The 23,981-nt window shown below is 45.0% G+C and overlaps 1 protein-coding gene across 5 annotated transcripts in view; it reads right to left on the reverse strand.

Moving 5' to 3' along the window:
* The window catches only part of LOC107108665 (coiled-coil domain-containing protein 50-like), a 52,320-nt gene that overhangs the window by 27,206 nt on the left and 1,133 nt on the right, over nt 1-23,981 (reverse strand). For all 5 annotated transcript variants that reach the window (XR_001482448.1, XM_015409147.1, XM_015409149.1 and 2 more), the window contains exons 2-5: nt 14,527-14,646; nt 10,017-10,079; nt 5,270-5,399; nt 4,756-4,846 (exon numbers count right to left, since the gene is read on the reverse strand). Coding sequence is in view for 4 of the 5 variants with exons in the window: in XM_015409147.1 (XP_015264633.1) it covers nt 4,756-4,846; nt 5,270-5,399; nt 10,017-10,079; nt 14,527-14,575 (333 nt within the window). In the remaining variant the exon portion in view is untranslated. The remainder of the gene's footprint in view (nt 1-4,755; nt 4,847-5,269; nt 5,400-10,016; nt 10,080-14,526; nt 14,647-23,981) is intronic.

Raw genomic sequence — 23,981 nt, forward strand, 5'->3', positions numbered from 1 at the left:
GCTCACACGGAACTGGAGTCTCTGCATGGTCACCAAAGTGACTGGTGTCGGGGATTTAAGCATGCCTATGGAAACATGAAGCAGCGCATAGCCGCACGTGGATTGTTAGTCAGTCACGTCTATCTGCCAGAAGTCGTTTATTACCTCTGTGTCTGTGTCTCTCTGCTGTCCTTCCTCCCAGGAGCGCTAGGCACTATGTATGGGACTGGTGTCTCCCATTTTATACTTACAACTACCCTGTGAGCAAGTTAGGCAGAAGACGACTGGCCAAAGGTCACCTTTCAGAGCTTCATGGTTGGCATGGACATCTGAACTAGGGATGACATCAAATTTCACAAACCCATTTCCACTGCAGACATGGATAACACCCACTGCAATGGGGGGGGCTAGTGCTCCCTAAGACATCCAAGATCCACACCACATAGGGCCGTAAGGTTTAAAATAGACACACGCGTACCAAATTGGACCAGAGCTCTGTGCTGCAGTACCAACCCTGTGTACACTCAGCCAGCTGACTCCAATCCCTGTCCACAGGGCCCTAAAAATCCACAGTTTCAGATCCTGCTGGTCAGCCTGAGCAATGGGTCCCTGACAGAGTGCACTGTGGGATAAAAGCTCTCATACCCCTTTCTCAATGGCTCCCTTGAGCCTTGACACCTGCCTGGGTCTGCTTATGCCTCTGCTTCTGATCCAGTTGGACTGGCAACCAGCTACTTCCCCCATCCTCCACCTGCGGCCGAGCTCTCTCTGATGCACGCTCCCAGCTGAAGCTCTCTCTCTCGATGGGCTGCCCCACAGAAAGCACACCACTGTGGACAGGTCAAGAGGCTGGTGCAGCATGGGCATCAGCAGACAGGTCCTTCTGATAATAAACTGTATCACCTTAAATGGGTTGGATTTAGGTTGTTTCCTGTTATGATTGCTTCCCTTCTAGAACGCCTACCCCCACCATGAAGTTTCCGGATACAGGCCTGCCTCCAGCAGCCTTTATATGGCACAAATGCACAATTAGTACACTATTACTATAAAAATAACAAAAGTAAAATAAAGCTAACTGCCCAGAAGTCCATTCTGCAAGAACTCTAGTATGGAAGCACTTTCAGATTGTTGTTGTATCAGCTTCCTGCAGATACAACGGAAGATACAGAAATGGTGGAGGGTGGCAGGGATGGGAAAAATGCGAAGACCTGACTTTCCTTCCCCAAGTCGTTTATTAAACTTTTAATGCTCAAAAGGAGTTGGGTACAACTCAAGCACCAGATTCGGCTCATTCTCCAAAGTCAACAACAGAAGCACCAGCCTGCGCTTGGAATGGGCTAAAGTCCATTTCCAAACAGGGCTTTGTTTTCTGTAAAACATTGAATGCTGATTTATTATCTCAAATGCCCTTCCAGCTTTGGCTTCCTGCTTTTATTAGATGTAGCCATTCTTAACTTCTGTCACCATCTGCTCTACCAAAACGGAATCCTTGAAACAGGACACCACGGCAGGCATTTTACAGCCAGGCTGTGGTCAGCCAGAAATGATGGGGGGGGGGGGGGAAAACGGGGGGGGGGATGTGGCAGTGGTTGTACAAATACTTGGAATGGCAGAACCAAATCTATTTAGTGGCTTCCAGAAACATCCCACAATGATAGCTTGCCTTTCCCATTAACCGCTGGAGTAGGGAAGGGCGGAGTCTAGTACAAGCCAGCCAGCTCTCACACTGAGACATCTATAATCAGTTTGTCAGCCCCCGAACCAAGCTCTGTTTTTAATCCTGCTGTGAACATTTATTATGTTTTCCTGTCTGGAGGGAAGATAGCTAATAAAATGCATTCTGCACACCTTTGATTAAATCAGCCTGGAGTACAGCCTTTCACCTGTCCCTGGAATTGCCCCCAAGTCTCCTCACTGAACAGAGGCTTTGTGTGTGTGTGTGAAAAGTGCTGTCAAAGTCACAGCCAACTTACCCCACAGACATGTTTGCGTTTCGGCATGTTTAACAAGGAAGCAGCTGGTTAAGTCTTTTTATTAATGATGTCTATACTATTGAAATCAGCCTATTGTGTGGCTCTAAAATTTTAATTGTATGTAGATGTGGTGATAACTCTGTGCCGTGGTATTAATCTTGGCTGATCTAGGATGGTAATAAAGTATTAATCTTGGCGATGAAGTTAAAGGTAAATGGCTACCCCGTAGGGTTGTTGAGGCAAGAGGTGAACAGAGATGATGTGCCATTGCCTGCCTCTGCATCACAACCCTGGCCTCCCATCCAACTAGTAACCAGGGCCAACCCTGCATAGCTTCCGAGATCTTATGAGATCCAGGTCAGGGCTGCAAAGGGTTTAGAACAGGGGTGTCAAATTCATTTGTTATGAGGGCCAGATCTGACATAAATGAGACCCTGTTGGGCCGGGCCATGTGTGTCATAAAATGTAACGCCAGGTAGCGGAGATGTAAACTTTATAAAGGACACGGACAAACACAAAGATTTTTTCAACGTTAAATAAAACATGCTTAAAACACTAGCACTCTTGCAATATTTTGTCTATTTAACTGTCTCTGATAATTGACACCTCTTGCTCTGAATTATTGCATCAAAATGTTTGTGCTGTAGCAATCTTGAGTATGATGTTCAGGTGTGTATCTGTAAGCTGCAAACCTAGCTTTGGTTTATTGACATTCATTACAAAAATCTCATGCTCAGTGTTCCTAGCCTAGAACCCAGGGGTAACCATGAAATGGCTGTGCATTGCAACCTTTTGTACATAAGTTGCTTCATGTGCTGGTCAAGAACATGAGAAGACATCCTGACACAGACTGAGGGCCATGTGTTTGTCTACAAAACTATACTCTTCCCCAGAGAAGTAATTACAACTTCATACGAAGGAAATGTGCTGGGTGAACTTGGTAAGGACACACACCCTCAGTCTAATCCACCTCACTGGCTTGTTGTTATTCCTCCTCTAAAATAGTTCACATTGCTTTCTTACTGAGAAAGACTGGATCATGAGGGCATGAATACAGTAAAAAGGAGGCAGGAACCCAGTTGTACCCAGGAGAGCCCTGGCATAAGGAGCCCAACAAAACACATACACACTGTAGCAAGGCACACAAGCTCATACCTTGAACAAAACTTTGTTGGTCCTAAAGTTGCTTGGTATTTCTCCCATGTGATTGAGGCAGCCCAGCAAAGCAAGCTCTCCCTCATTCCCTCCCTCCCTTTAGGGAGGAGCCTCAGCCAGGGGAAGGAAAGAAAGGCTTCCCTTTGCCTCCTGCAGCCTGGCCAGAAAGCCAGCTCTGGCTGTTCCCTCCCACCCCCAGGAGGAGGAGGGGGAGGAACCTCAGCCAGTTCTTTACCAGACTCTCTCAACTGCACAGGAGAGGTTTGCCATCTATCTCTCCTGTGTGACTGAGAGAGACTGGTAAAGCAAGCTGTGACATGGCAGCAGCAAGAGAACTGGAAAAGTAAGAAACATCCAGGGCCTTGCGGGCCAGATTGGGGGACACCCCTAGCTTAGAAACTCTCTCAGGTCTCATTCAATATGAGAAGTGCCAGAGGACCACAGCTAGTCCTTTATTTCTGCCAGATGCCTAGGTTCAAGTGGAGCTCCAAGAAAAAGTTTTATAGTTACAAAACAATGTCCTTCTGTAGCTATCAGGATGCTGACAAATTTTATAGGGTCTTATGAGCATGGACCGCACCTGGTAAGACTGCATAATCGCTTCCAGTCCCCAGCAGGAAGTGCCCACAGTGGATCAAGATTTCACAGGCTGCTGTGTTACTTCAGTATTTTAATCTAAAAGTGGCAGAGCAGTGACGGAACCCACCCACTCCATAGTTTGCAGAATGTTCTGACCTCTAGGTCACAAGGCCAAGAAGTTAAGAGACCCAGGCTCAAATCTCTACTCTGCCATGGAAGCTTGTTCGGTTACTATGGGCCAGTTGCCCACATTCAGTCTAACCTACCTAGCAGGGTTGTTGTGAGGATGCCCCCAAACGACAGAAGTCTAGTTCCAGTCATCAATGCTTGATCTGGCCACCGTTCGGAAGCACCCCTTTCCAGAAAGGTCATCGCTCTTGAGGGCTGAATCAATTCTCAAAGCCACAAGAAATCACTCACAGTATGTCACAGCAGAACAAGGACACACTGGGGTCCACGTAGTAAGATATCCTCCTCCCATGCATGCCTTACAGCCCCACTGCTTCTGAACAACTGCATTTGGATGCTGAAAAACTAGCAACTTAGTAGGGTTTGCAACATTTGGGCCTTAATGGGGAACAGCAGGAAAAACAACTGCAGTGCCGTCACGGTTTGCAGAACTGGCGGGAGACAGCAGAGCTGTGGCACCCGGTCAGGAGACACTTCTGTCTGGCATGTCTGGCTACCCTGGAGCTATTAAAGCAGTCCAGTCATCAGGCTGGGAGTTGGCAAATTAAGCCCAACCACCCAGCCTACGAGGATTGACCAGTCAACCCCTGCTCCACCTCCCCATCCCCAGATGGTCTCAAGCAGCAGCAAACGTGCCTAAAATGCTTGATATTTTGTGCCTCCCGCAGAGACTGTCTGTGCTGAATGCTGAACTCAGTGAAATTTTTAAAAATCTCTCTTGGAATGCCAACCTGGAACTTCTAAGCAACCAGGTAATTTGCTGCAGGGTGTTATTAGAGCAATCTTGACATAACTTGGCTGGCAAAAAACTGCACGCCTGCCTGCCCCAACCTGCTCCTACTGATCTCAAAACCCCATTTGGCTCTGCACGTCCTAGTACCTGGTCTCGCTCCTCCCGCTGGCGACTCTCCTCAGCTTTCCTCTGAATATCCTCCTGGATGGCACGGGCAATTTCAGAGTCGCTCTCTTCACTGCACGCAGCAGGATGAAGGGAGAAGAAAAGAAACAATTAGAACAGGCACTCCTAGCCTGGCTGGGTACAGAATTAACAGAACACTAGATGTGCCACTTGAAGTTCTGAATGGTCAGATATGGCACCTCTCATTTGGTGTTAATGCTGAACAGTATACAATCCCGCTACATAAAGCATCTTCCAGAAGCGACCAGTTGCCTTCAGCATCCTGCTACACACACACTCTGGCCATTAATCTATACACTGCCCTTCACATGTATTCAAAGTAGCCCGGAGTCTGCATCCTAGACCCATGGCTGACTCAACACCAGATCCCCAAACACACCATGCTCCCAGGAACGTAGTCATAATTCACTTCTACTGTTTCCAAAAGGGAAGCACATCCGAAAAGCCCCAAAGAAAGGGTGATTGTAACGCCTACATTTGCTTCTGTTGCTTGGAGTTATGGAGCTTCCTCTCTTCCTCCTCCATGCCCTGCAGCCTCTTGGCGATCTTGATGTCCTTCTGAACCAGCTGGTTCTTCTGGATGTTGGAGGTGTAATGTTGCTCAACTGTGGAAAAATGGCAAGAGATGGAAAACTCTCAGCAAGTGCTGAAAGGAGAGGATCTTGTGTGTCCCTTCCTTCTCCACATTGTGTCAATCAATTGTAAACTGCCTGCTGGCAGAGATTTGTCTTTTTAGGGCAGATTGCACAGCACCTATTCCAGCAGGGTAGCTGTTTTACCAAATACAAAAGACCACCCTTGCGGCACATTAAACATATTATAGCATAAGCTCTTTCTGGGTTCACGTTAACTTCCACAGGTGCCATTAAATGAATCCACCATCAGCAAGAACAGAACTGTTGATCTTTGAAGTGTCATAGGACTCTTCTTTTGTTTCTGTGCTGCAACTTGCAATTTTAGGCACTGCTGTAAAGAGAAGATAAGGCTACTGAACATGAAACAGTTAGGCTGGGATCACACACACTAAATAATCCACTTTCAATTCACTTTTGAATTGGATTTTGCCAGTTCACTGTAGGTGATTACGCATCTAGGATTCGCTCCACATTTTCTCAACTTGGAGGAAAAAGTGCAGCTCAAAACCACATTCAAATACCTCGGGTGATGCTGTACTGATTGCAAAGTCACCCCTGAATGGTCACAGGATGGCCATAAATCTATGCAGAAGGTTCAATAAAATCCTATGATCAAAGAAAGAGAAAGTGGCATGGAGTGTGGAAGCTACCATAAAATGTGATGAAACCAGCATGCAATGCAGAGGGGAATTTCTGTTCCAATGTGGGTTTCGTAAAACGACGGAGGGAAAAGCCAATGCAGGATCAGCCACAGTTAAAGTCAGTTGTAAAGTACATTGAAAGTGGATTATTTAGTGTGTGTGACCATAGCCTTAGCTGCTCTAAAGCAGAGGGAGGCAGTCTTTTCAGCCAGAGTGCCAAAAAAACCTACAACATCTACCTGTGAAGATGCAGGTATCCTGGCACCAAAGGAGGAGGAAGGAGAACAGGGCTGTGCTTAGGAATCAACAAACCCCGTGTGCCAACTTCACTCCTCCCAACAATTCCTTGTACGTATACCTTCCATGATGATGACGAAATCTGCCTCAGGTGGGTCATGGGCCTCTCCTGCTGTTGCCCCAGCCTTGAGGAATGCCCTTCTTGAGGATGTGAATCTACGCTGCTGACTTTTAAAGAAGACCTCTGTAAAACTGTGGAATTTAGGGAGGCCATTTGGAGGCACTTCGTTTCTGGTTTAACAGTTTGCAGGCGTGATTTATGGTCTGAATTTGGATGCTGCTTGAAGTGGTTACTGGTTTCAAAATTATTTTTACAGCTGTTAATGCTTGCTGTTGCTATCTTTTGGAATATTTTCTTTTCTAAGTCACCTTTCTCTTCTTTGGGGAGAAAGGTGGTCATTTGTAAGTATTTTAATTAAAAAATAAAGTACAGGCTGAAGAATGGAGCAACGAGGCAGGAGTTGGGTCCAGGACTGGAGCAATGCATAACATGGAGAGAGGAATAACGAACATGGGAAGGTGGAAAGAAACCTTTGTAAAGGAAGGAGGAGAGAGGGTGCAGCCTAGGGCTCCTGGCCACATTTCCAGCTCTGCATTTACCTTGCCTCTCTTTCCTTACCATGTCTCTGCTTTTTACAACTACATGTAGACTTCCAGTCCTATCTTGACGCTCATCTTCACTTGACTGCCTTCTGGTGCCTGGCAGTTTCCTTTTACTGGATTTGATCTGCCACTAAGTTCCAACTTTGGGGAAGGGCCATAGTTTAGTGGTAAAGCACCTGCTTGGCATGCAGAAGGGCCCAGGTTCAATCCCCAGCATCCCCAGCTGAAAGGACCAGGTAGTAGACAATGTGAAAGACCTCTGCCTGAGATCCCAGACAACTACTGACAGTCTGAGTAGACAATCCTGACCTTGATGGACCAAGGGTCTGATTCACTGTAAGGCAGCTTCATGTGCACACGTGTTCAACGGCAGCTGCTAACTCTGCAAAGGTTACTCCAGTTCCTAGTGCTCTACTTCTATGGCTGGCCTGGAAAAGAAGTATCTTCTTCAGCCAGCTAGCACTCTAAGAACTAGAAGCAGGGCAGGATTTGCTCCTGGCTCCCAGGTCAGTTAAGGCTCCAGAGTGACGGGCAAAACAGCAAGATTATTCACCCCTTCAGTTTGCCCAGCTCCAGCCAGGAAAGTCTTCAGGAACAGCTGTGTTCTCTCATAGGAAGCAAGGACCTGATTAGCAGCCATTTCTGTAGCCCTTTTTTGCAGCACACCATGTGTTTCATAGTTCTTCTGATCTAGTGCCCTGTCTCCCACCCCTTCTGTTTCCAGGACAAGGAGAAGCAACCTCCCATACTGGTAAAGCTATGTTGCTCTTTATATGTTTGCAGGACACAAAGAGCAGCTCAAAGAATGATGCGAGAGTAAACAACCCAGCTTCAAAAGGCAGGCAGGGACACTCACAAGGAGAACTAAAGACAGCGCCCTTTGAAAACAGCAATCTTTTGGTCGGTTTAACTCTACCAAGTGTTTTTGCCCACCTTGAAATAAAGGTTACTAAAACAGATGCTGTACAGCAGGAAAAATTCTGGTTTAAAGTTGTTTCAAATGAAAAGACTTCTGGGGAGCATCTTGTTTCATGCATGCACACTGCTTGCTTGAGCACCAGAGGAACATTATAAGGGCAGGGAGAGTCTTTAGTGAGGCACTTGCTTCCTGGTTGCAGAACTTGGGCTGTTTGCACATGGAGGTTTAGCTCTGCCTTGTCTTTCTTAAAGCAGCACTGTTTCTAGAAGCATCCGCATGATGCCATCCCTTTATTCTGCTTCCATGTTTTCCCTCACTCTACTGTGACTTTCCTGAAAAGATCAAAGCCAAATGAACTGCTTTGGATACCATGTAGATACACTTCTGGAGGTCCCACCCACAGCAGCACCATTTTTCTTGATTCAGCCCCCCCGCAGCTGTCATTCCCCTCCCTCAAATGGAAGGGCTTTAATAGCAGGAATTGCTAGATCATTATAGTACTGCAACATTATAACGATCTTTTGCCATGATCTACTAATTCAGAATTTTCATTTTAAAAAACTTCATTCTGGAGTTATGAGGGCAAAAGTACAGGTTGCACATTTCCTCCTATAAGTAGGCAACAAAAAGGGTCAGATACTTATTTTTTTAAAAAATGAAAGCTGGGAAGTAGAAGACTGTGGCAACAGATCAATATACATATTGTTGCAACACTACAACTATCTAGCAATTCCAGTTCATCAAAAAAGGCCTCCCATGTGGGGAGGAAACAGTGGCTGTGGGAGGATAAGACAAGGAAAGTGCAGGAAACGCTGCTGTGTGGGCACCCCACCACCACCACTGTAAATGACTCTGCATTTGCAGCAGCAGCAGCAAGAGCTATTCAGAGAATGTCACCATGCGGAAGCAGCCTTGCAAATGGAACCCCACTGAGGAAATGGAAGACACTGCCCTTCTGCTCCTACAACATATTCAGTGGAGACACTGCCTTTTGTCATCTTCTGCAAATGGATTTTATCCAGTTTTTGAGCAGCCATTAATGTTGGCTTCGCCTCTACAATAGCTGGTAGGACAAAGCACAAGATGAAGGAAAGCTGCACAGAACGGTCTTTCATTCTGGTTGGCCATGTGCTTCCAACAACCAGGTCATTTATGAACTTCCCATCATACACAGCAGCCTGATCTAAACTGCCATTCATCACAGTCCATGGCAGCTTGGGGGTGGAAGGATCAGCGTATTGATCATCTTCATCACAGCTGTGGGGAAGTCTTGACGTCATGAAGTGGTTCATTAGCATTCGTTGTGGCAGCCAAAACAATTACGGGATGAAGAAGACAACACCTCTGGGCTGTGAAAGGGACAATTCCCCATGAACAGCTGCCAAGAAAAGCCACCTGAACGAGCAACCTTGAGAACGTCCCTGAAAAAATGCTACATCTTCTGACAATATTTGCGTCAGTCGACTCATTAACATTTAAGGGTTTAGAGACAGTGAGGCTCTGGACTCCATTTAATTAACCGAATATTATAATTCTTTTTTTTTTTAATGGAACAGTGTTAGAGGCATCCCATACTCTGGCAACCAAGGGTACTGCCAAAGTTTGCCTCACTGATTCAGCAGGACAAACATATTCCCAGACATTATCTGAAAATAATGTTAATCAGTTGGTTGCTCTTGGCCTCTTCAGATTCGTCCCCCAACTTTCAATGCTGAAGGAACTGGCCGTTGCTCCAACCAGGAAGAAAAACAGCCAGTGAAAGCCAAAACACTAGCCAGAGAAGGTTAGAATTATATCCCACAATTATGGAATAACCTCCCCAGGGAGGTGCACCTGGCCCCCTCACTTTCCATCTTTGTGAGGCAGCGGACAACAGTTTTATTTAGGACTGCCCTGTGATTTTAAATTTTGTTTCTATGGAACCTATTTTATGTATTTGTAACTATCATAGGCCACCTTGAGTTCTGTAAGGAAGAAAGGCAGTTAATATTTTAAATAAAGAATTTATTTGTAAATTTCCTGCATTGTGCAGGGGGTTAGACTAGATGACCCTGGAGGTACCTTCCAAATCTATGATTCTATTATTCTATATAAGCCTGGCCCATCACCCCGAGTTCCAGCTCTTACTCTCTTGTTCTTGCAGACAGTAGGCCAAGGCACCATCTTCCAGGACAGCAAAATCTCGGCAAACTGCACGGAAAAAGAACAAAGAAGGAATTCATCAAGACAGGGTTCAGTTGTCTTATCAGCACAAGTTGCCACTGAAAGATCTACAGGAATCCACTTATCTGTTCACCAGCAGCAAGAGCTCCCGCTCCACATGCCAAGTGCAAATATTTCCTTCCCATTCCTCTGCTCTATGGATGGGCAGAGGACTGGGGTGGAGGGGAAGACGCAACACAAAAGGTAGAGAAAAACGTCGTCCCCCCCTTCAAAAGGCACATGAGGGCTAGCATGAGTGATTGCCTCCCTCCTTGCAGAAAGCAGGGCAGTGGCCACAATTTAATAAAAGTTATGATAAAGGGTTTGTGGAAGAATGATTCTAAGTATGCCCTAGCATGCTCGCTTTCTAGAACTTTGAACTCAGCCGCATTTATTTTATTTTTTTTGCCATCAAGTTGCAGCCAACTTATGGTGTCCCTGTGGGGTTTCCAAGACAAGAGATGCTCAGAGGTGGTTTGCCATTGCCTGCGGCTGCGTCGTGTCCCTGGACTTCCTTGGTGGTTTCTCATGCAAATACTGACCAGGGTAGAACCTGCTTAGCTTCCAAGATCTGGCTAGCCTGGGCTATCCAGGTAAAAGCAGCATTTAATTAGCAACAGCTTTATACTCAGGACTCCTCCCAACTAGAGGCACTTTTCTGTATTTTTTTGAAGTGACTCATCAAAGAACAACTGCATTTCTCACCTGCAGCAGACCTGGCAAGGGGCAGAAGCTTTTTACAAAAGTGAAAGCCCTAGGGGAGGGTCTATTTTGGTTGTTTGTTCACCCTTCACTTGAACAATCCCATTCCAGTTCAAAATTTACTGCACTGGGAAGGTTCACAACCAAAGTTTCAGAGCTCACTCTGAAAAGTTAGGCTTGCCCTAAATGCGGCAAGGGTGCTTTCAAACTGGCTCCACTGATTTAAAAAATGTTATTTACATCTGTCTTTATTATTTTATTGGATGAATAAAAAGAGGCCCTTGTTCCTCCATGACTATAACAGGAGAAGACACTGACGAAAGCAGGACCAGAGGAAGGAGGAAGCATAATAAAAGCACATATTATATTACTAAATAGTTTCTAGTGCTTTTGGAGTGTTCAAGGGACTTCACACACATTCTCTCAGTACTGTTTACAAAAATACCACAAGGGGGTGTGGCACTACTACCCCCATGTGGCAGACAGGGCAGGGGACTGAGGCTTGGAAAGCTGGTCTGCTAAAGGCCACCTAGTGATTTCACAGTGAAGGCAAGATTCAAACGAAGGACTTCCTAACCCATGACTCATATTCTGAACTAGGAGTCACATGGAAGCACAGCGCACTGTAGAAATGCTAGTGTGGTGGTGGTCAGAATGCTAAACTAGGTTCTGGGAGATCCAGGTCCAAATCCCTGCATGGCTATGCTGTGTGGGTAAAATGATGAAAGAACAACCACGCATGTCACTCAGAGTTCCTGGGAGAAAGAAGATAGTAGACAAAGAGAGAGAGAGAGAGGAGGAAAAATGACCCATTGTCAGACTACAGGGTCTTCAGCAACTCCGCTTCGCTTCTGTGAACACCCTCGCCAAGAATGCAGCTTGCCTGCCGAAATCAACAGGCACCTCCTTGTAGAACCTCTGCCAAAAAATGGGTGTGCTCAACAAAACAGTGCTCCCTGCCACTGCCAACACCTCCCCCCATGGCGGCATTCCACAGCTTCACAGCTGGCAAGAGTCTGCAGCTTGATTATGTGTTGAAAGTTCTCTCTGTGCACAGGACTTATCCCACTGTTGACAGAAGCTGAGGCATGAGAGGTGGTGGTTCCTCACGCTTCTGAGGATTACTGCAGGGCCAAAGCTCACCACTCTGACCCTGAAATGGGCTAGTACAGCAATGGCCAACTGGAGGGGGGGGGCACACGGGTCAAGGAAGCCGCAAGCAATTTCATCTGGCTCCTTACACTGCCCAGCCAAATTTTAACCAAGGTGCAGTAAGACTTTTGCCCACTGTTTCACTTGAAAGGAAAAGAAAAATGTGTTCAAGCTGGAACATTATTACACTTTTCTTTTGGGTTCAGTACCGATTGTTGCAGCTGTAGCCAAAGGCTTGCCTGTGAAGCCCTTCCTGATAGTTAGTGCGAATGTTAGAATGGAGCCAGGAGGGGTCAGTTTGTGTTACAAAATATACCGCAATCACCCTGGGGCCACTCTAAGGAGATCAGATCAGGCTTTCCCCCCCTAGTCCGGGAGTGAAGGCCGGCCAGCACGGCAGTCACACCCCATCTCCAGCTAGAGCACTGAGGTCTCCAAGAGTGGATGAGACGGTGATGCTGTGAGGACGGGTTTAGATTTGTTAGGTACTGGGGAACCTTTTGGGGCAAGCCAACCCTGTACAAAAGAAATGAAATGAAATTTGAAATGAAATGAAACCGAACTGCTGGAACTCAGTATTAAAGAAAAGGAGACAAAGCAGCTTTTAAACTAACTCCTGGGGGGGAATCAACAGGCGCTAGAGACCATCTGGTTCAGGATGACTCATCTCTATTTATTTATCGAGAAAAATACTCCACCTCTCCAGACACTGGCTTGAGGCAAACTCACAACTAAAACAACAAAACAAAACCAGCCATTAAAAATAAGGGCCTATGGTAATCTAGGTGTGGGTGGGCTAGAACCTGATAGTGAGAGTGGTGTCAGGCAATGAGAGCCAATTAAGGACATCAAAGAGCCATGGGAGGGGGAGAGACATGCATCCTGACAGTACTTGCGGACGAAACAGAGGACAGGTGTTTATATACAAATGCTAGAAGTCTCCAGGTTAAAATGGGAGAATTGGAGCGCTTCTATGAGAACATAGAAGTCAGCAAACATTTCAGAAACTAAGTGGGACAGGGAAAACCAATGTGTATGAAATACAGCCCTTTGCTCAGCAATGCTATCACATATCAAATTATGAACTTGGCCTTGAGTTGAAGATCAAAAAATCCACACAATGGGATTCCATATAGATAAGGGAGATGTTTTAGCAAATCTGAGAAACCCCAAGTTTACAGAAGAACCTGAATGTTCAGAAAGCAATACATGGGGGAGGGAGTATAAAACCCCAAATCACTGAAGCTTAAAAAGGAAAGCTGACTGAGATCTCGTAAGACTATGTTGCAAGATGTCTATGGCAGTTTTGAGGTTGCTGGACCACCCCCAAACAATACTACAGAGGCTTCTATGCCACAGTTTGTGTCAGCCAACATGAGGAGAAGGGAAGGATTTAAAAAAAAAGGTACGTGGGAGGGAGAGAAAGCGGGGGTGAGGGTGAGAAAGGAATGAAGGACAGAAAGAAAAGCTGAAAACGATGAGGACAGAAAAAAGTAGGCCAGAAGGTGGGAGAGAAGAAAGGAAGGAGGGAAAGGGGAGAGACCACCAGGGCCAATAGAAGGGAAGGAAATGAAGAATCAGTGAAAGAGGGAACGGAGAGATAGTGTGGGGACAGGGATGTGCAATTTCTGTGCTTGAATATTTATAAAAATTAAACATAAAAAAATAAAATATTAACTTGTTCAGAATTAAAAGATGTGAGATTACTGAGTTTAATGTCAGGGAGGGTGAAAGTTGCATGGAATTACTTTGCTAGTGGTTCCCAAAAGGTATAACAGCCTGTATCTTACCACTCCACTAAGCAGCGTTTGAAAGTTTCCTCAGCCTAAGCAGCCTTCCTCCAATTCAAACAGCCACTTAAGTTGGAGAAAGGTTCCTGAGGTTGGAGGAATTTCAAGCCTATGATACAATAGCACCCAGTGAATTTATAAAATAGTTTCATGAAAAAGTTTGAGAAACTCTAGTATAGAGAAAAGATGACCTAGGGCTGGGGAAAGAGATTTATAAAATTATGTACGGGGTGGGAAAAGTACAGAAAGAAATTTTTGTTCTTCATTCGTAAAATAGAATTCACAGATGCCCAATATCATTGATGATAAGCAGATTCAGGAAGATGAAACAAAGCAATTCTTCAGAGAGTCATTCTTGAAGAATTCCCTTCCACAGTACACAACCACTAGCTTAGATGGCTTTAAGAAAGGAGATAGGGTCCATCTGTGGATACCAGCCTTGATGGTAACAATATACAGCTTCTGTATTCAGAGAGACTAACCTTCTTAATACCAGTGCTGGTTGGTAATCATAGATGAAGATTTTGGCCTCTGTGCTCTGCAGAAATGCATTCTGAGGGCATCAGGTTGGCCATTGTGAAACCAGACACTGGACTAGATGAATCATTGGTCTGATTCAGCAAAGCTGCGTTAGGTTCAAAATTGCACATTGTTTTTTCATACCAGTAAATACGTAGTTACCTTTCTCACCGAAGTTGGATTAGAGCTGTATTTTACCAATCCAGGCTAGGTCTACAGCCTGTTCTAAGACTTCAACCAGTTCTAAGGAGTCAGCCACTTCGAAAACTTACCTTCTTGAACTGGGGGCAGTCGGGAGCTGTCGATTTGAACTTCAGTCATCTTCTGAGCCAGGTGCTTTGCTGCCTGTGTGCTGAGTAGCTTTCACGCACTCCTGAGAGTGGGAAGACAACCTGTAACAAGAGGCACAGTGAGTCAGTAAGACTCTGTGGTGACAACCTGAGTGGTTAACCTGAGTGATTTTCAAAGACGCCAGAGGCTGAACATTGCACAAGCTCAGATCACAAACTTCTTGAAAACTGCACAGACAGACAGTCCTGCTGGTGCTGGCAGCCCAATATGCTTCTCCTAAAGATTTTGCCTCAAGTCTCGGGAAGAGGAAATTATTTTCCCTGATGAAGGATAGATAGCAACAAGAAAATGCTCTCCATATTTCTACAGAATGAAGTGGGGCCACTCATTAACTATTAAATATACTAAAGAGGAATTTATCAGTTAAAAACACTTCTGTCCCATCTCCCGATGCAGGTGAGGCAGTCTAGAACAAATTCAAATTAGATCAAAAGAGCTTGTTTAGGTGCACCCAAACCACTGGGTGTGCCCAGTGGAATTTTTCTACTTTTTCCTTTGATCAGCGGACACCCCACCACCACGTCAGTCACGGCACAAACCGCCTTTGAAACTCCCTTCAGTTTCAAGAGATGTGGAATGGAGGAGAGGAGCTGTTTTTCAAGAAATGCAAGTCCAAATCTCGCTTGGGAGCAAGGAACTAGATAAGTGGCTCTTTGGATCAACTGCTGCTAAAGCCTATATAGATATAAAAGCAGAGCAATGTTTTTAAAAATCCCAGTATTTAATTACCAAAGCAGCCTCTCAATATGAAAGCAGCTAGATACAACCACATAAGCCTTGCACCTATTCTAGAAGATCCCAGAGAGCCATGGATTGCTGTGGATAGGCTGTGGTACTTAGATTGGGGAGACATAGGTTAGACTGGGGAGCCCTCACCTGGATAACCCAGGGTCAATGCTCCCTCTAAGTTGTGGAGTCTTGTGAGCAAAAGTTCTACTTTGTGAGCTACTGGCATTAAAGTTGTGAGTGAGCAATTTGGCTACTGCATAAATTAGTTTGCTCTGGAACTATCCTTCCTGAGCTAAGACAAACATGTGTGAGCCAGAGGCTAAAAAACTGTGAGCTAGCTCACACTAACTCAGCTTAGAGGGAACGCTGCACAGGGTAGCCTCATCAGATCTCAGAAGCTAAGCAGAGTCACAGCCCTGGCTGGTATTTGGTTGGGAGGCCTCCAAGCAATACCAGGGTCATGACACAGAGGCAGGCAATGGCAAACCACCTCTGAATGTCTCTTGCCTTGAAAACCCCATGGGGTTGCTGTAAGTCAGCTGTGACTCGATGGCAAAACAAAAAAAGTTAAATTGCCCTGACCTGGATGGCCCAGGCTAGGCTGATCTCCTCAGATCTTGGAAGCTAAACAGGGTCGGCCCTGCTAAGTAGCACTTGGATGAGAGACCACACACAAGGTCCAGGGTTACTACACCAAGGCCAGCAATAGCAAACCACCTCTGAATGGTCTCTTGCCTTGAAAACTCTATGGGGTCACCATAAATCAGCTGCAACTTGATGGCAAAAAAAAATTCCATATCAGACATGACATTTACGGAATGACCTTAAAGCCAGTTACTATAAACTTAGTGTACTCCATAAAAGTTGCTCTGAGGAGAAAAGAGAGCAATCCCATATTTGAGCTCCTTGGCATAAGGGCTGGTTGAATCCTGGTGGTACAGATATGTGAGGGACGAGTTTCCTGGGGTCTGTTTGCTTACAGATATTCTGTTTCTGCATTTACACATTTAAAAGGGCCTGGAAGGACCTGAGTCGGGTTTATTTATTTAGGTTCACTTCTTTGCTGCCTCTTCGGAATAAAGCTGCCCAAAAACTGCCTCACAAGAAAAGCAAAACAAACAAGACCATCACACAATCAACCAACCGTCAGAACAGCTGACAATACATTATAAAAGCAACCCAATGGAACAACAGGAGGTTAAAATGACCCGAACGGGCATAAAAAAGCCAGAAATAAAAGCTCAACAGGAATAAAAAAGCCTAGCCCCACCAAATCCTATGCAACAGGCCTAATAAAACAATACAAAATGATAAATAAGCAGATAGTAAAAATGGTAAAATGGACAAACAATAAAAGCACACGGTTGTGTATAGGAAAAAAAAAGGACTCAGATAAAAACTTGAGCAAATAACAATGTCTTAGCCTGGAAAGTAAAACAATGGGCACCAAGTGAACTTCCAGAGGGAGAGCGCTCTATAAATGAGGTGCCCCACCGGTTGCCACCTGCCTCACCTCAGAGGGAAGGAACAGAGAACTAGGTCTGGGCTGAAGATCTCCACAAATGGGCAGGGTCACCTGGGAGAAAGTGCTCCCTCAAGTACCCTGGTCCTTAAAGCCATTTTGGCCTCTTAAAGCAAGAAGCAACACTTTGAATTGTGTCCAGGAACAGACAGGCAGTCAGTGCAGAGACTTCAGTAAAGGGGCAATATGCTCCCCACAGCTAATCCCAGACAACAAGCTTACTTACGTCAAAGGCAGCAGCAAAAAAAGAGCACATTGCAGTAATTTAACTGTAGCCCAGGTGAGCCCGATCTTGTCAGAATCAGAAGCTAAGCAGGGTCAGCCCTGTTAGTATTTGGATGGGAGACCACCAAGGAATACCAGGGTCACTATGCAGAGGCAGGCAATGACAACTCACAACTGAACATCTCTTGCCTTGAAAACTGTATGGGGTCGCCATAAGTTGGCTGCAACTTGATGGTAAATCCCCCTCCCAAAAATCAGAACATGAATAGCTGCAGACAATGGTGTAATTTTTAGTAGAGTTACATCCTTCTGAGCCCACTGTAGTGCAAGTTTCGTTTCTCAATCAAGTCAATTCATTCCACATGGAGGCCTCAAGTGTTTATTTGCAAATACACTTTCTCAGGCTATGGAAACCGCCTTGGACATGCCACTAGATGATTTACACTGGTCTGCTGATGGGGTGAATGAGTCCTGGTGGTTTTTCTGGATCTCTCAGTAGCCGATACTCTAGAATATATTATCCTCCTGTGTTGCCTCTTCACCATGGCACTGAGCTTGAGAGCCGCTTGCAAAGCAAGGAGACACATGAAGCTGCTTTTTACTGAATCAGACCACTGGCCCATTAAGGTCAGTATTATCCACTCATACTGGCAGAAGGTCTCCAGGGTCTCTGGTAGAGGTCTTTCACATCACCTACTACCTGGTCCTTCAACTGGAGATGCAGGGGACTTGAACCTGAGACATTCTGCATCCAAAGCAGATGTTCTACCACTAAACCACAGCCCCCTTCCTTGCCTCACAAGCTTCTCTCAGACCCAACATAAGCTCTGGAAGATTCTCCTGCCTTGTGCGAAAACACAGAGGAATTTCCTTCTTGTTCCAGGTTAGGGATACAGTGCAACATTTGGCTGCAGTTCCCCTTCTCGTACCTAGTGACCTAAACTGAAAGCCACGTACCTATTAGTAGGTCAGAGACATAGGGCCACCCATAAGCAAGACAGGGGTGGTTGCACATTCTTGAGTGCTCAGAAAAACATTAATCTGTAGATTCTTTTTTTTTAAAGGCCTGATGAAGACTAAGCATGCCCATTGCTCTCCGAGAAGCATATACTGTCTATTTAAATGGCAGGAGAAGGGGAAATCAGCCTTTAGAGTATCTTGGATGGGGATTTAGTGTGTGTTCCTCCTAACCAGGATTAACGTATAACGCTGACTTATACGGAGTTGTATCATTGGTCCATCTAGCACAGGCTACTCAAACTGGCAGAAAGGGTCTTTTGTGGAGATATCAGGGGTTGAACTTGGGACCTTCTGAATGAAAAGCTGGTGCTCTTCTACTCTTTTCTCTGAAAAACAGGTTGTAAGGAATACGAGCTTGAACCTGTGCTTCTCCCTGCAGAGACCAGAACACTCCAGAGGCAGCAAAGCTGCCCTATTAGGATGCCTTATAGTGCAATCCTAAGCAGAGACGTGCCCTTCTAAGTCCACTGGAATCAATGGGCTTAGAAAAGTGTAACTGCTTAGAATGGCACCGTCAGATATCTTGGCCTCCTGGCACGCAAAATGCGATAAGCTTTTAAGGGCTCTGATCAGTTTTAAGACAAAAGTATCTTGGAATGGCAATTAATTAGTATTAGAGCAGGGGTGTCAAACATGCAGCCCGGGGGCCGGAACAGGCCCCTGGAGGGCTTCTATCAGGCCCGCAGTGGAACTGGTTGTCTTCTGCTGCTTCTTCCAGTTCTGCTGCTGCTGCCATCATCGTAGGTTTGCAGCTTACAGATACACATCTGAACAGCATACTCAAGATTGCAACAGCACAGACATTTTCATGCAATAACTCAGAGCAAGAGGTGTCAGTTATCAGACACTGTTAAATAAACAAAATATTGCAAGAGTGCTAATGTTTTAAGCATGTTTTTATTTTAAGTTAAAAAAACCCTTTGTGTTTGTATCCTTTCTAAAGTTTATATCTCTGCTACATGGCATTACATTTTATGACACACATGGCCCAATCCAAAAAGGTCTCATTTATGTCAGATCTGGCCTTCATAACAAATGAGTTCGACACCCCTGTATTAGAGGAAAAACACTTCCTCAGACACTAATTAATCGGGCATACACAGATAAATATATAAGGTAGCAGCAAAAAAGGAAAGCAGATAGGGAAAAGACTAATGCCAGAGGCCAGGCCAGGCAGGCACACCTACATGAGAGGAGAAATGGAGTGCTAGACTGCAGAGTAAGGGAAAATTTTGGAATTTGGAATTTCCCAACTGTCCCCCCCCCAAAAAACAATTCCTCACCAACTTTTGCTGTATTTCCCTACCTTGCACAGAAAAATCTCAGATTCTGTCAGGGCTGAGACAGTGAAGCAAGTGAAGAGGCACTCTTTGGAACAGCAAAATATATGGTAGTTTGAGGCCATCTGTGGCAGCAACTGGAACTTGGAGCCACCTTTTGCGAAGGTGGCCTTTCCCACGTGGCAATGCTTTCCAATGGGAGAAACGGTGTCACTGCAGCAGCCAATGAAGTGAAGTGGCAATGGGGCTTCCAGATGGCAGCTCTTCCCACATTTTCCCTGCCCCAGAAACCAGGGGGGGGGGGAGGCATTTTTCCCAATATTCTTTTTTGAAAACCAGTAACAGTCATAATGGAGCTGCGGTGGCTCAGAGGTTAAGATGCTGAGCTGCAGACCGGAAGGTCTGTAGTTCGGCAGTTCAAGACCCGAGTGCCACATGACGGAGTGAGCTCCCGTCTCTGATCCCAGCTCTTGCCAACCTAGCAGTTTGAAAGCAAGAAATTGCAAGTAAATAAATAGGTACCGCTTCAGTGCGAAGGTAACAGTGTTCCGTGCACTTCGGTGTTTAGTCATGCCGGCCACATGACCATGGAGAAGTCTTTGGACAGCGCTGGCTCTTCAGCTTGGAAACAGAGATGAGCACCGCCCCCTAGAGTCGGATTCAACTAGCTTTCAAGCAAGGAAAACCTTTACCTTTACTTTAACAGTAATACTGATGTACCATTACACTGATATGCCAGTTGCCAAGTTCGCTTCGGCGGGAGGACTGGGTAGAGATTTAATAAATAAATAGATAAAAATAAATAAATAAAAAGCACCCTGGTGGCATGTAGGGGGAGGAATTTCTGCTGCAAAGATTGGGGTGGGATAAATGGCTGATAAGTAGGCAGTACCAGGAAAATCCAGACTTTCCCACCTACGTAGCAGCCAGCCTGGCTAGGATGCAATCTTTCCCAAAACACTGCAGAAAACCAGGTTTGGGGAAGATCGCACAAAAGCCTTCCTCAAGACCTGGGTGACGCATGGAAGCATCATCATGCTGTGGGGAAGCGGGGTGGGGGTGGGGATTCCCAAAAGCCTTGGACTTCAGGCAAATCATCCATGTGGAAATAGCTGCTGAAACTTTTGTTCTAAAAGACCAACACATCCAGGTTTTGAAGGTATTTAATTCTACTCCATATCTTAGTTAAAGGAGCATACTTTAACTTCCACACTGCATGAAGAGTAAAGACTTTCTCATGCTCCTTTGCAGTTTTGGCTCCATGCTGTGACCATTTCCTTTGCTTTCTTGGATTTCCCCCTCCAAATTGGCTTGGCTGCTGTCACATCTATTCCTTCCAAGGGGTACTGCATAACATTAATTTCGGTGGGCAACCAAATTTTTATTATGCACATATACAGCACTGACTCCACACTGAGTGTTGTGTCCCAAATCTACGGAGGTAAAGAACTGACATCAAGAATCTGACATGAAGAATCACAAAACTGAGAAACCTGTAGGAGAACGCTTGAGCCTTCCAGGACATTCAGTGGGGGACCTCAAAGTAGCTGTTTTATTGCAAAGGAATTTCAGAAACAGACTAGAGTTACAAGTTATTACAACAATCAGGACAATGGAATCCCCAGGGTTTAACAGAGATATTGGTTTCTTATCTCACTATACATGCTAACATCATTCAGTTCTCGCATCTCTTTGTAAACTCTTTTATTACGCTATACGCTAATTTGCAGCTATTTCCAGGTCTTACCAATTGCCTTCATCCAGTCTTAGCTATATTTATTGCTAAGTATGGTAATTTATGCATCTTGACTTTAATTACCCCTTCCAGGCAACACCCTCCCCACCATCAACCTATATGTAATGGTTTAATGTATCTAAAGAATAAAACTTTGTTGGTCCTAGAGATGACACTGGACTCAGACTTAGTTTAATTTTCAATCCTTCCTAATAATCCAGCAGTAATCCTGTGAATTCCAATTGCAGCGGGGGGGGGGGAGCAACACTGAGGGAGGCTTTGGCCTCCATGCCCTGCTTATACGCCTGTCAGAGAAACCTGGCTGGGTGCTGAGAATGGTTTCCTTTCTTAGACTTCATATTCAATACTGATCCTTCCAAATTTACTGTTCCTTCAAAGTATTATGAAGTTTTTCATTGCATGTAACCTAATTAGCAGTTTTTAACTGACACCTTACGGTTAAGCCTTGTTCTATGGTATTTAAATGTTAAATGATAGTATGTTCACTGTTGTTTTACAAAATTAAAAAATGTTATTTAAAAAAAATAAAAGAAAGGTTCATCTCTCTGGAACACACATAAACAATGCAAGAAAGCCATAGGCTTCTACTGCCATTGTCCCTCCCCCAGCAACTAGTTTGGCAGAAGTCTGAGGACTTCTCTTAGCAGAAGCCTTGCTAATTGTTCCCCAGCAAGGCTTGTTCTTCTATATGTTTAACAAATACAAGACTGTAGTAAATGGAAGAACAATTTACCTAGGACAGTTAAAGTTACTGTGCCTGCAACTTCTTGGCTTCCTCCAAAATCTTTTTTTTTTTAACGGATGCTATGTTGGTAATTTCTCAGTAAGGAGATGTGTTTTATGATAATATGAATATTTTTGTTAACAAAATCAACAAGTTTCTAAAAGACCTTGGATCTTGTTCATCCAGACTCCACTTTCTCAATTATTCCTGGAACTTCAACTCTGCCACCTCTTCATCGTCTTGACAGTACACAGGAATTCCACCCTTATCCTCTCCTTAACAAGAGATTATGAAGAGCTATACTAATGAGGCACCACAGAAAGAAGCTAGAATGAGATTTCATCAATAGATACACCAAATATTATTCCACATTAAATAAACAGATGGCTCGAAAGCTGATACAATCTAAGGGAGGTTCCAGAAACTACTCGGCCAACAAGGCAATCCTAAAACTCCTCTTTCCTCCCCTTTTTAATTCTAGTCCTCTGCCACTTGTGCAAAAAGCCAAATAAATGTGCTTTCAGTGGCAGAAGTTGTGGCTTGCTTCCTTTTCCTTGCATTTATTGTCAGACTATTCTTTTTTTTTCAATTTAAGGTTAACCTGCTCTGAGTTCTGTTGACTGGAGAACAGAGGGATATAAACATTTTTTTACAAACAACCACCTCCTAAACACAGACCCTGTTCCATCTAACACAATGAGCTTAAATTAGGTCTCTTCCCAACTGATCATAGTCTCTGGCCAAATTCATAGTTTCCCAAAGGAATCTGAGCAGATGCCTTCTGGAAATAGCAACTGAAAAGCAACTTTTACCAAGTAAGGACATACACAGCTGCAAAGCGTGCTTAGTTGGTATGCGTGTGCACATGGACCTCCTATCTTTTGAGGATACTGCTTTCCCTGTCTTGGGGGAAAGGGGCAGCATGGGAGTTCCTCTCGCTCCATTTCTGTGTTATCAGGCTGCTTTTACATACAAAGGAGCAGAGTCAGTCCCAAAAGATGACAACCCTACCTCCAGTGAGCTGGGCTGCTTTGTCTTCTGAAATCAAATATCTAAAGGCCTTATTAAATATAGGTCATCGTCGTCTTCCCCATTCTACACACAGATACCATAAGATAGCCTCTAGTTAGATGGGAACATGTTGAAAAAATTCTCCATCTCACAACCGCATCGACAAAACCCCACAAACAAAAAAGGCCCTTGATTTCAACACCACAATGTCACAGAAGACTCTGCAAGAAGCCTCAGTCTGGCATACTGATGAGTCAAGGACTACCACACAAAAAAGCACTAAGGTTTAGCCAGAACTTCATCATCCAGTCCTGTGGCTCTTATGACATAAAACCACAAATTACTTATAAAGGGGAGGTACCCAAAGATAACTCCAGCAGCATGTCCTCCATGGTCAACCCATCTTTCTTCTTTAAAAAATGAAGAGGTAAAGGCATTTTGTACAGGCTCAGGGGTCCATGGTTGCCAACTCCTGCCTGGGAAATACCTGGAGATCTGGGGTGTGGAAAAGTTAGGAGAGGGGAGAGACCTCAGCAGGATATAATGCCATAGAGTCTACCCAACAAAGCAGCCATTTTCTTCAGGGGAACTGAACTCTGTGGTTTGGAGATCAGCTGTAATTGGCAAGATCTCCAGCCCCCACCTAGAAATTGACAACCATACTGATGTCCAGGAGTTTCAACAGGGTCCCTCGATCCAGTACCTTTATGATCTCTGAAAGGCAGCACTGGGAACAATGAATTGTGCTGAGAAACCCAGTAATACCTTTCAGAATCTGAGAACTGTGCTCAGTGTGGTGAGCTCAGCCTGGCTGCCACATTTTGGCCTGATGGCCAAGAGACTTGTGGGTACTCAAGTCATTCCCATGTGCATTTAGCTTTTCCATTTCACATACTACCATCGCATCCTGCACCAGCTCAATGACTAAAAACTACTCCCAACAAAACACTGTCTCCAACGGGATGTTTTCCCTTACCACATCTCACCCTGTTTGCCGGGTAAAGGGCCATGTGCATTGAAAGCCATTCACTTTTGTTCCTGTGCTGAGGGCACGGCCCTCTGCACATGGCCCAGAAGCATCATACAAGTGTTGAAAGAAAACACAGCAG

The sequence above is a fragment of the Gekko japonicus genome, unplaced genomic scaffold, assembly GCF_001447785.1.
Source record: "Gekko japonicus isolate JY-2015 unplaced genomic scaffold, Gekko_japonicus_V1.1 scaffold98, whole genome shotgun sequence".
NCBI lineage: Eukaryota > Metazoa > Chordata > Lepidosauria > Squamata > Gekkonidae > Gekko > Gekko japonicus.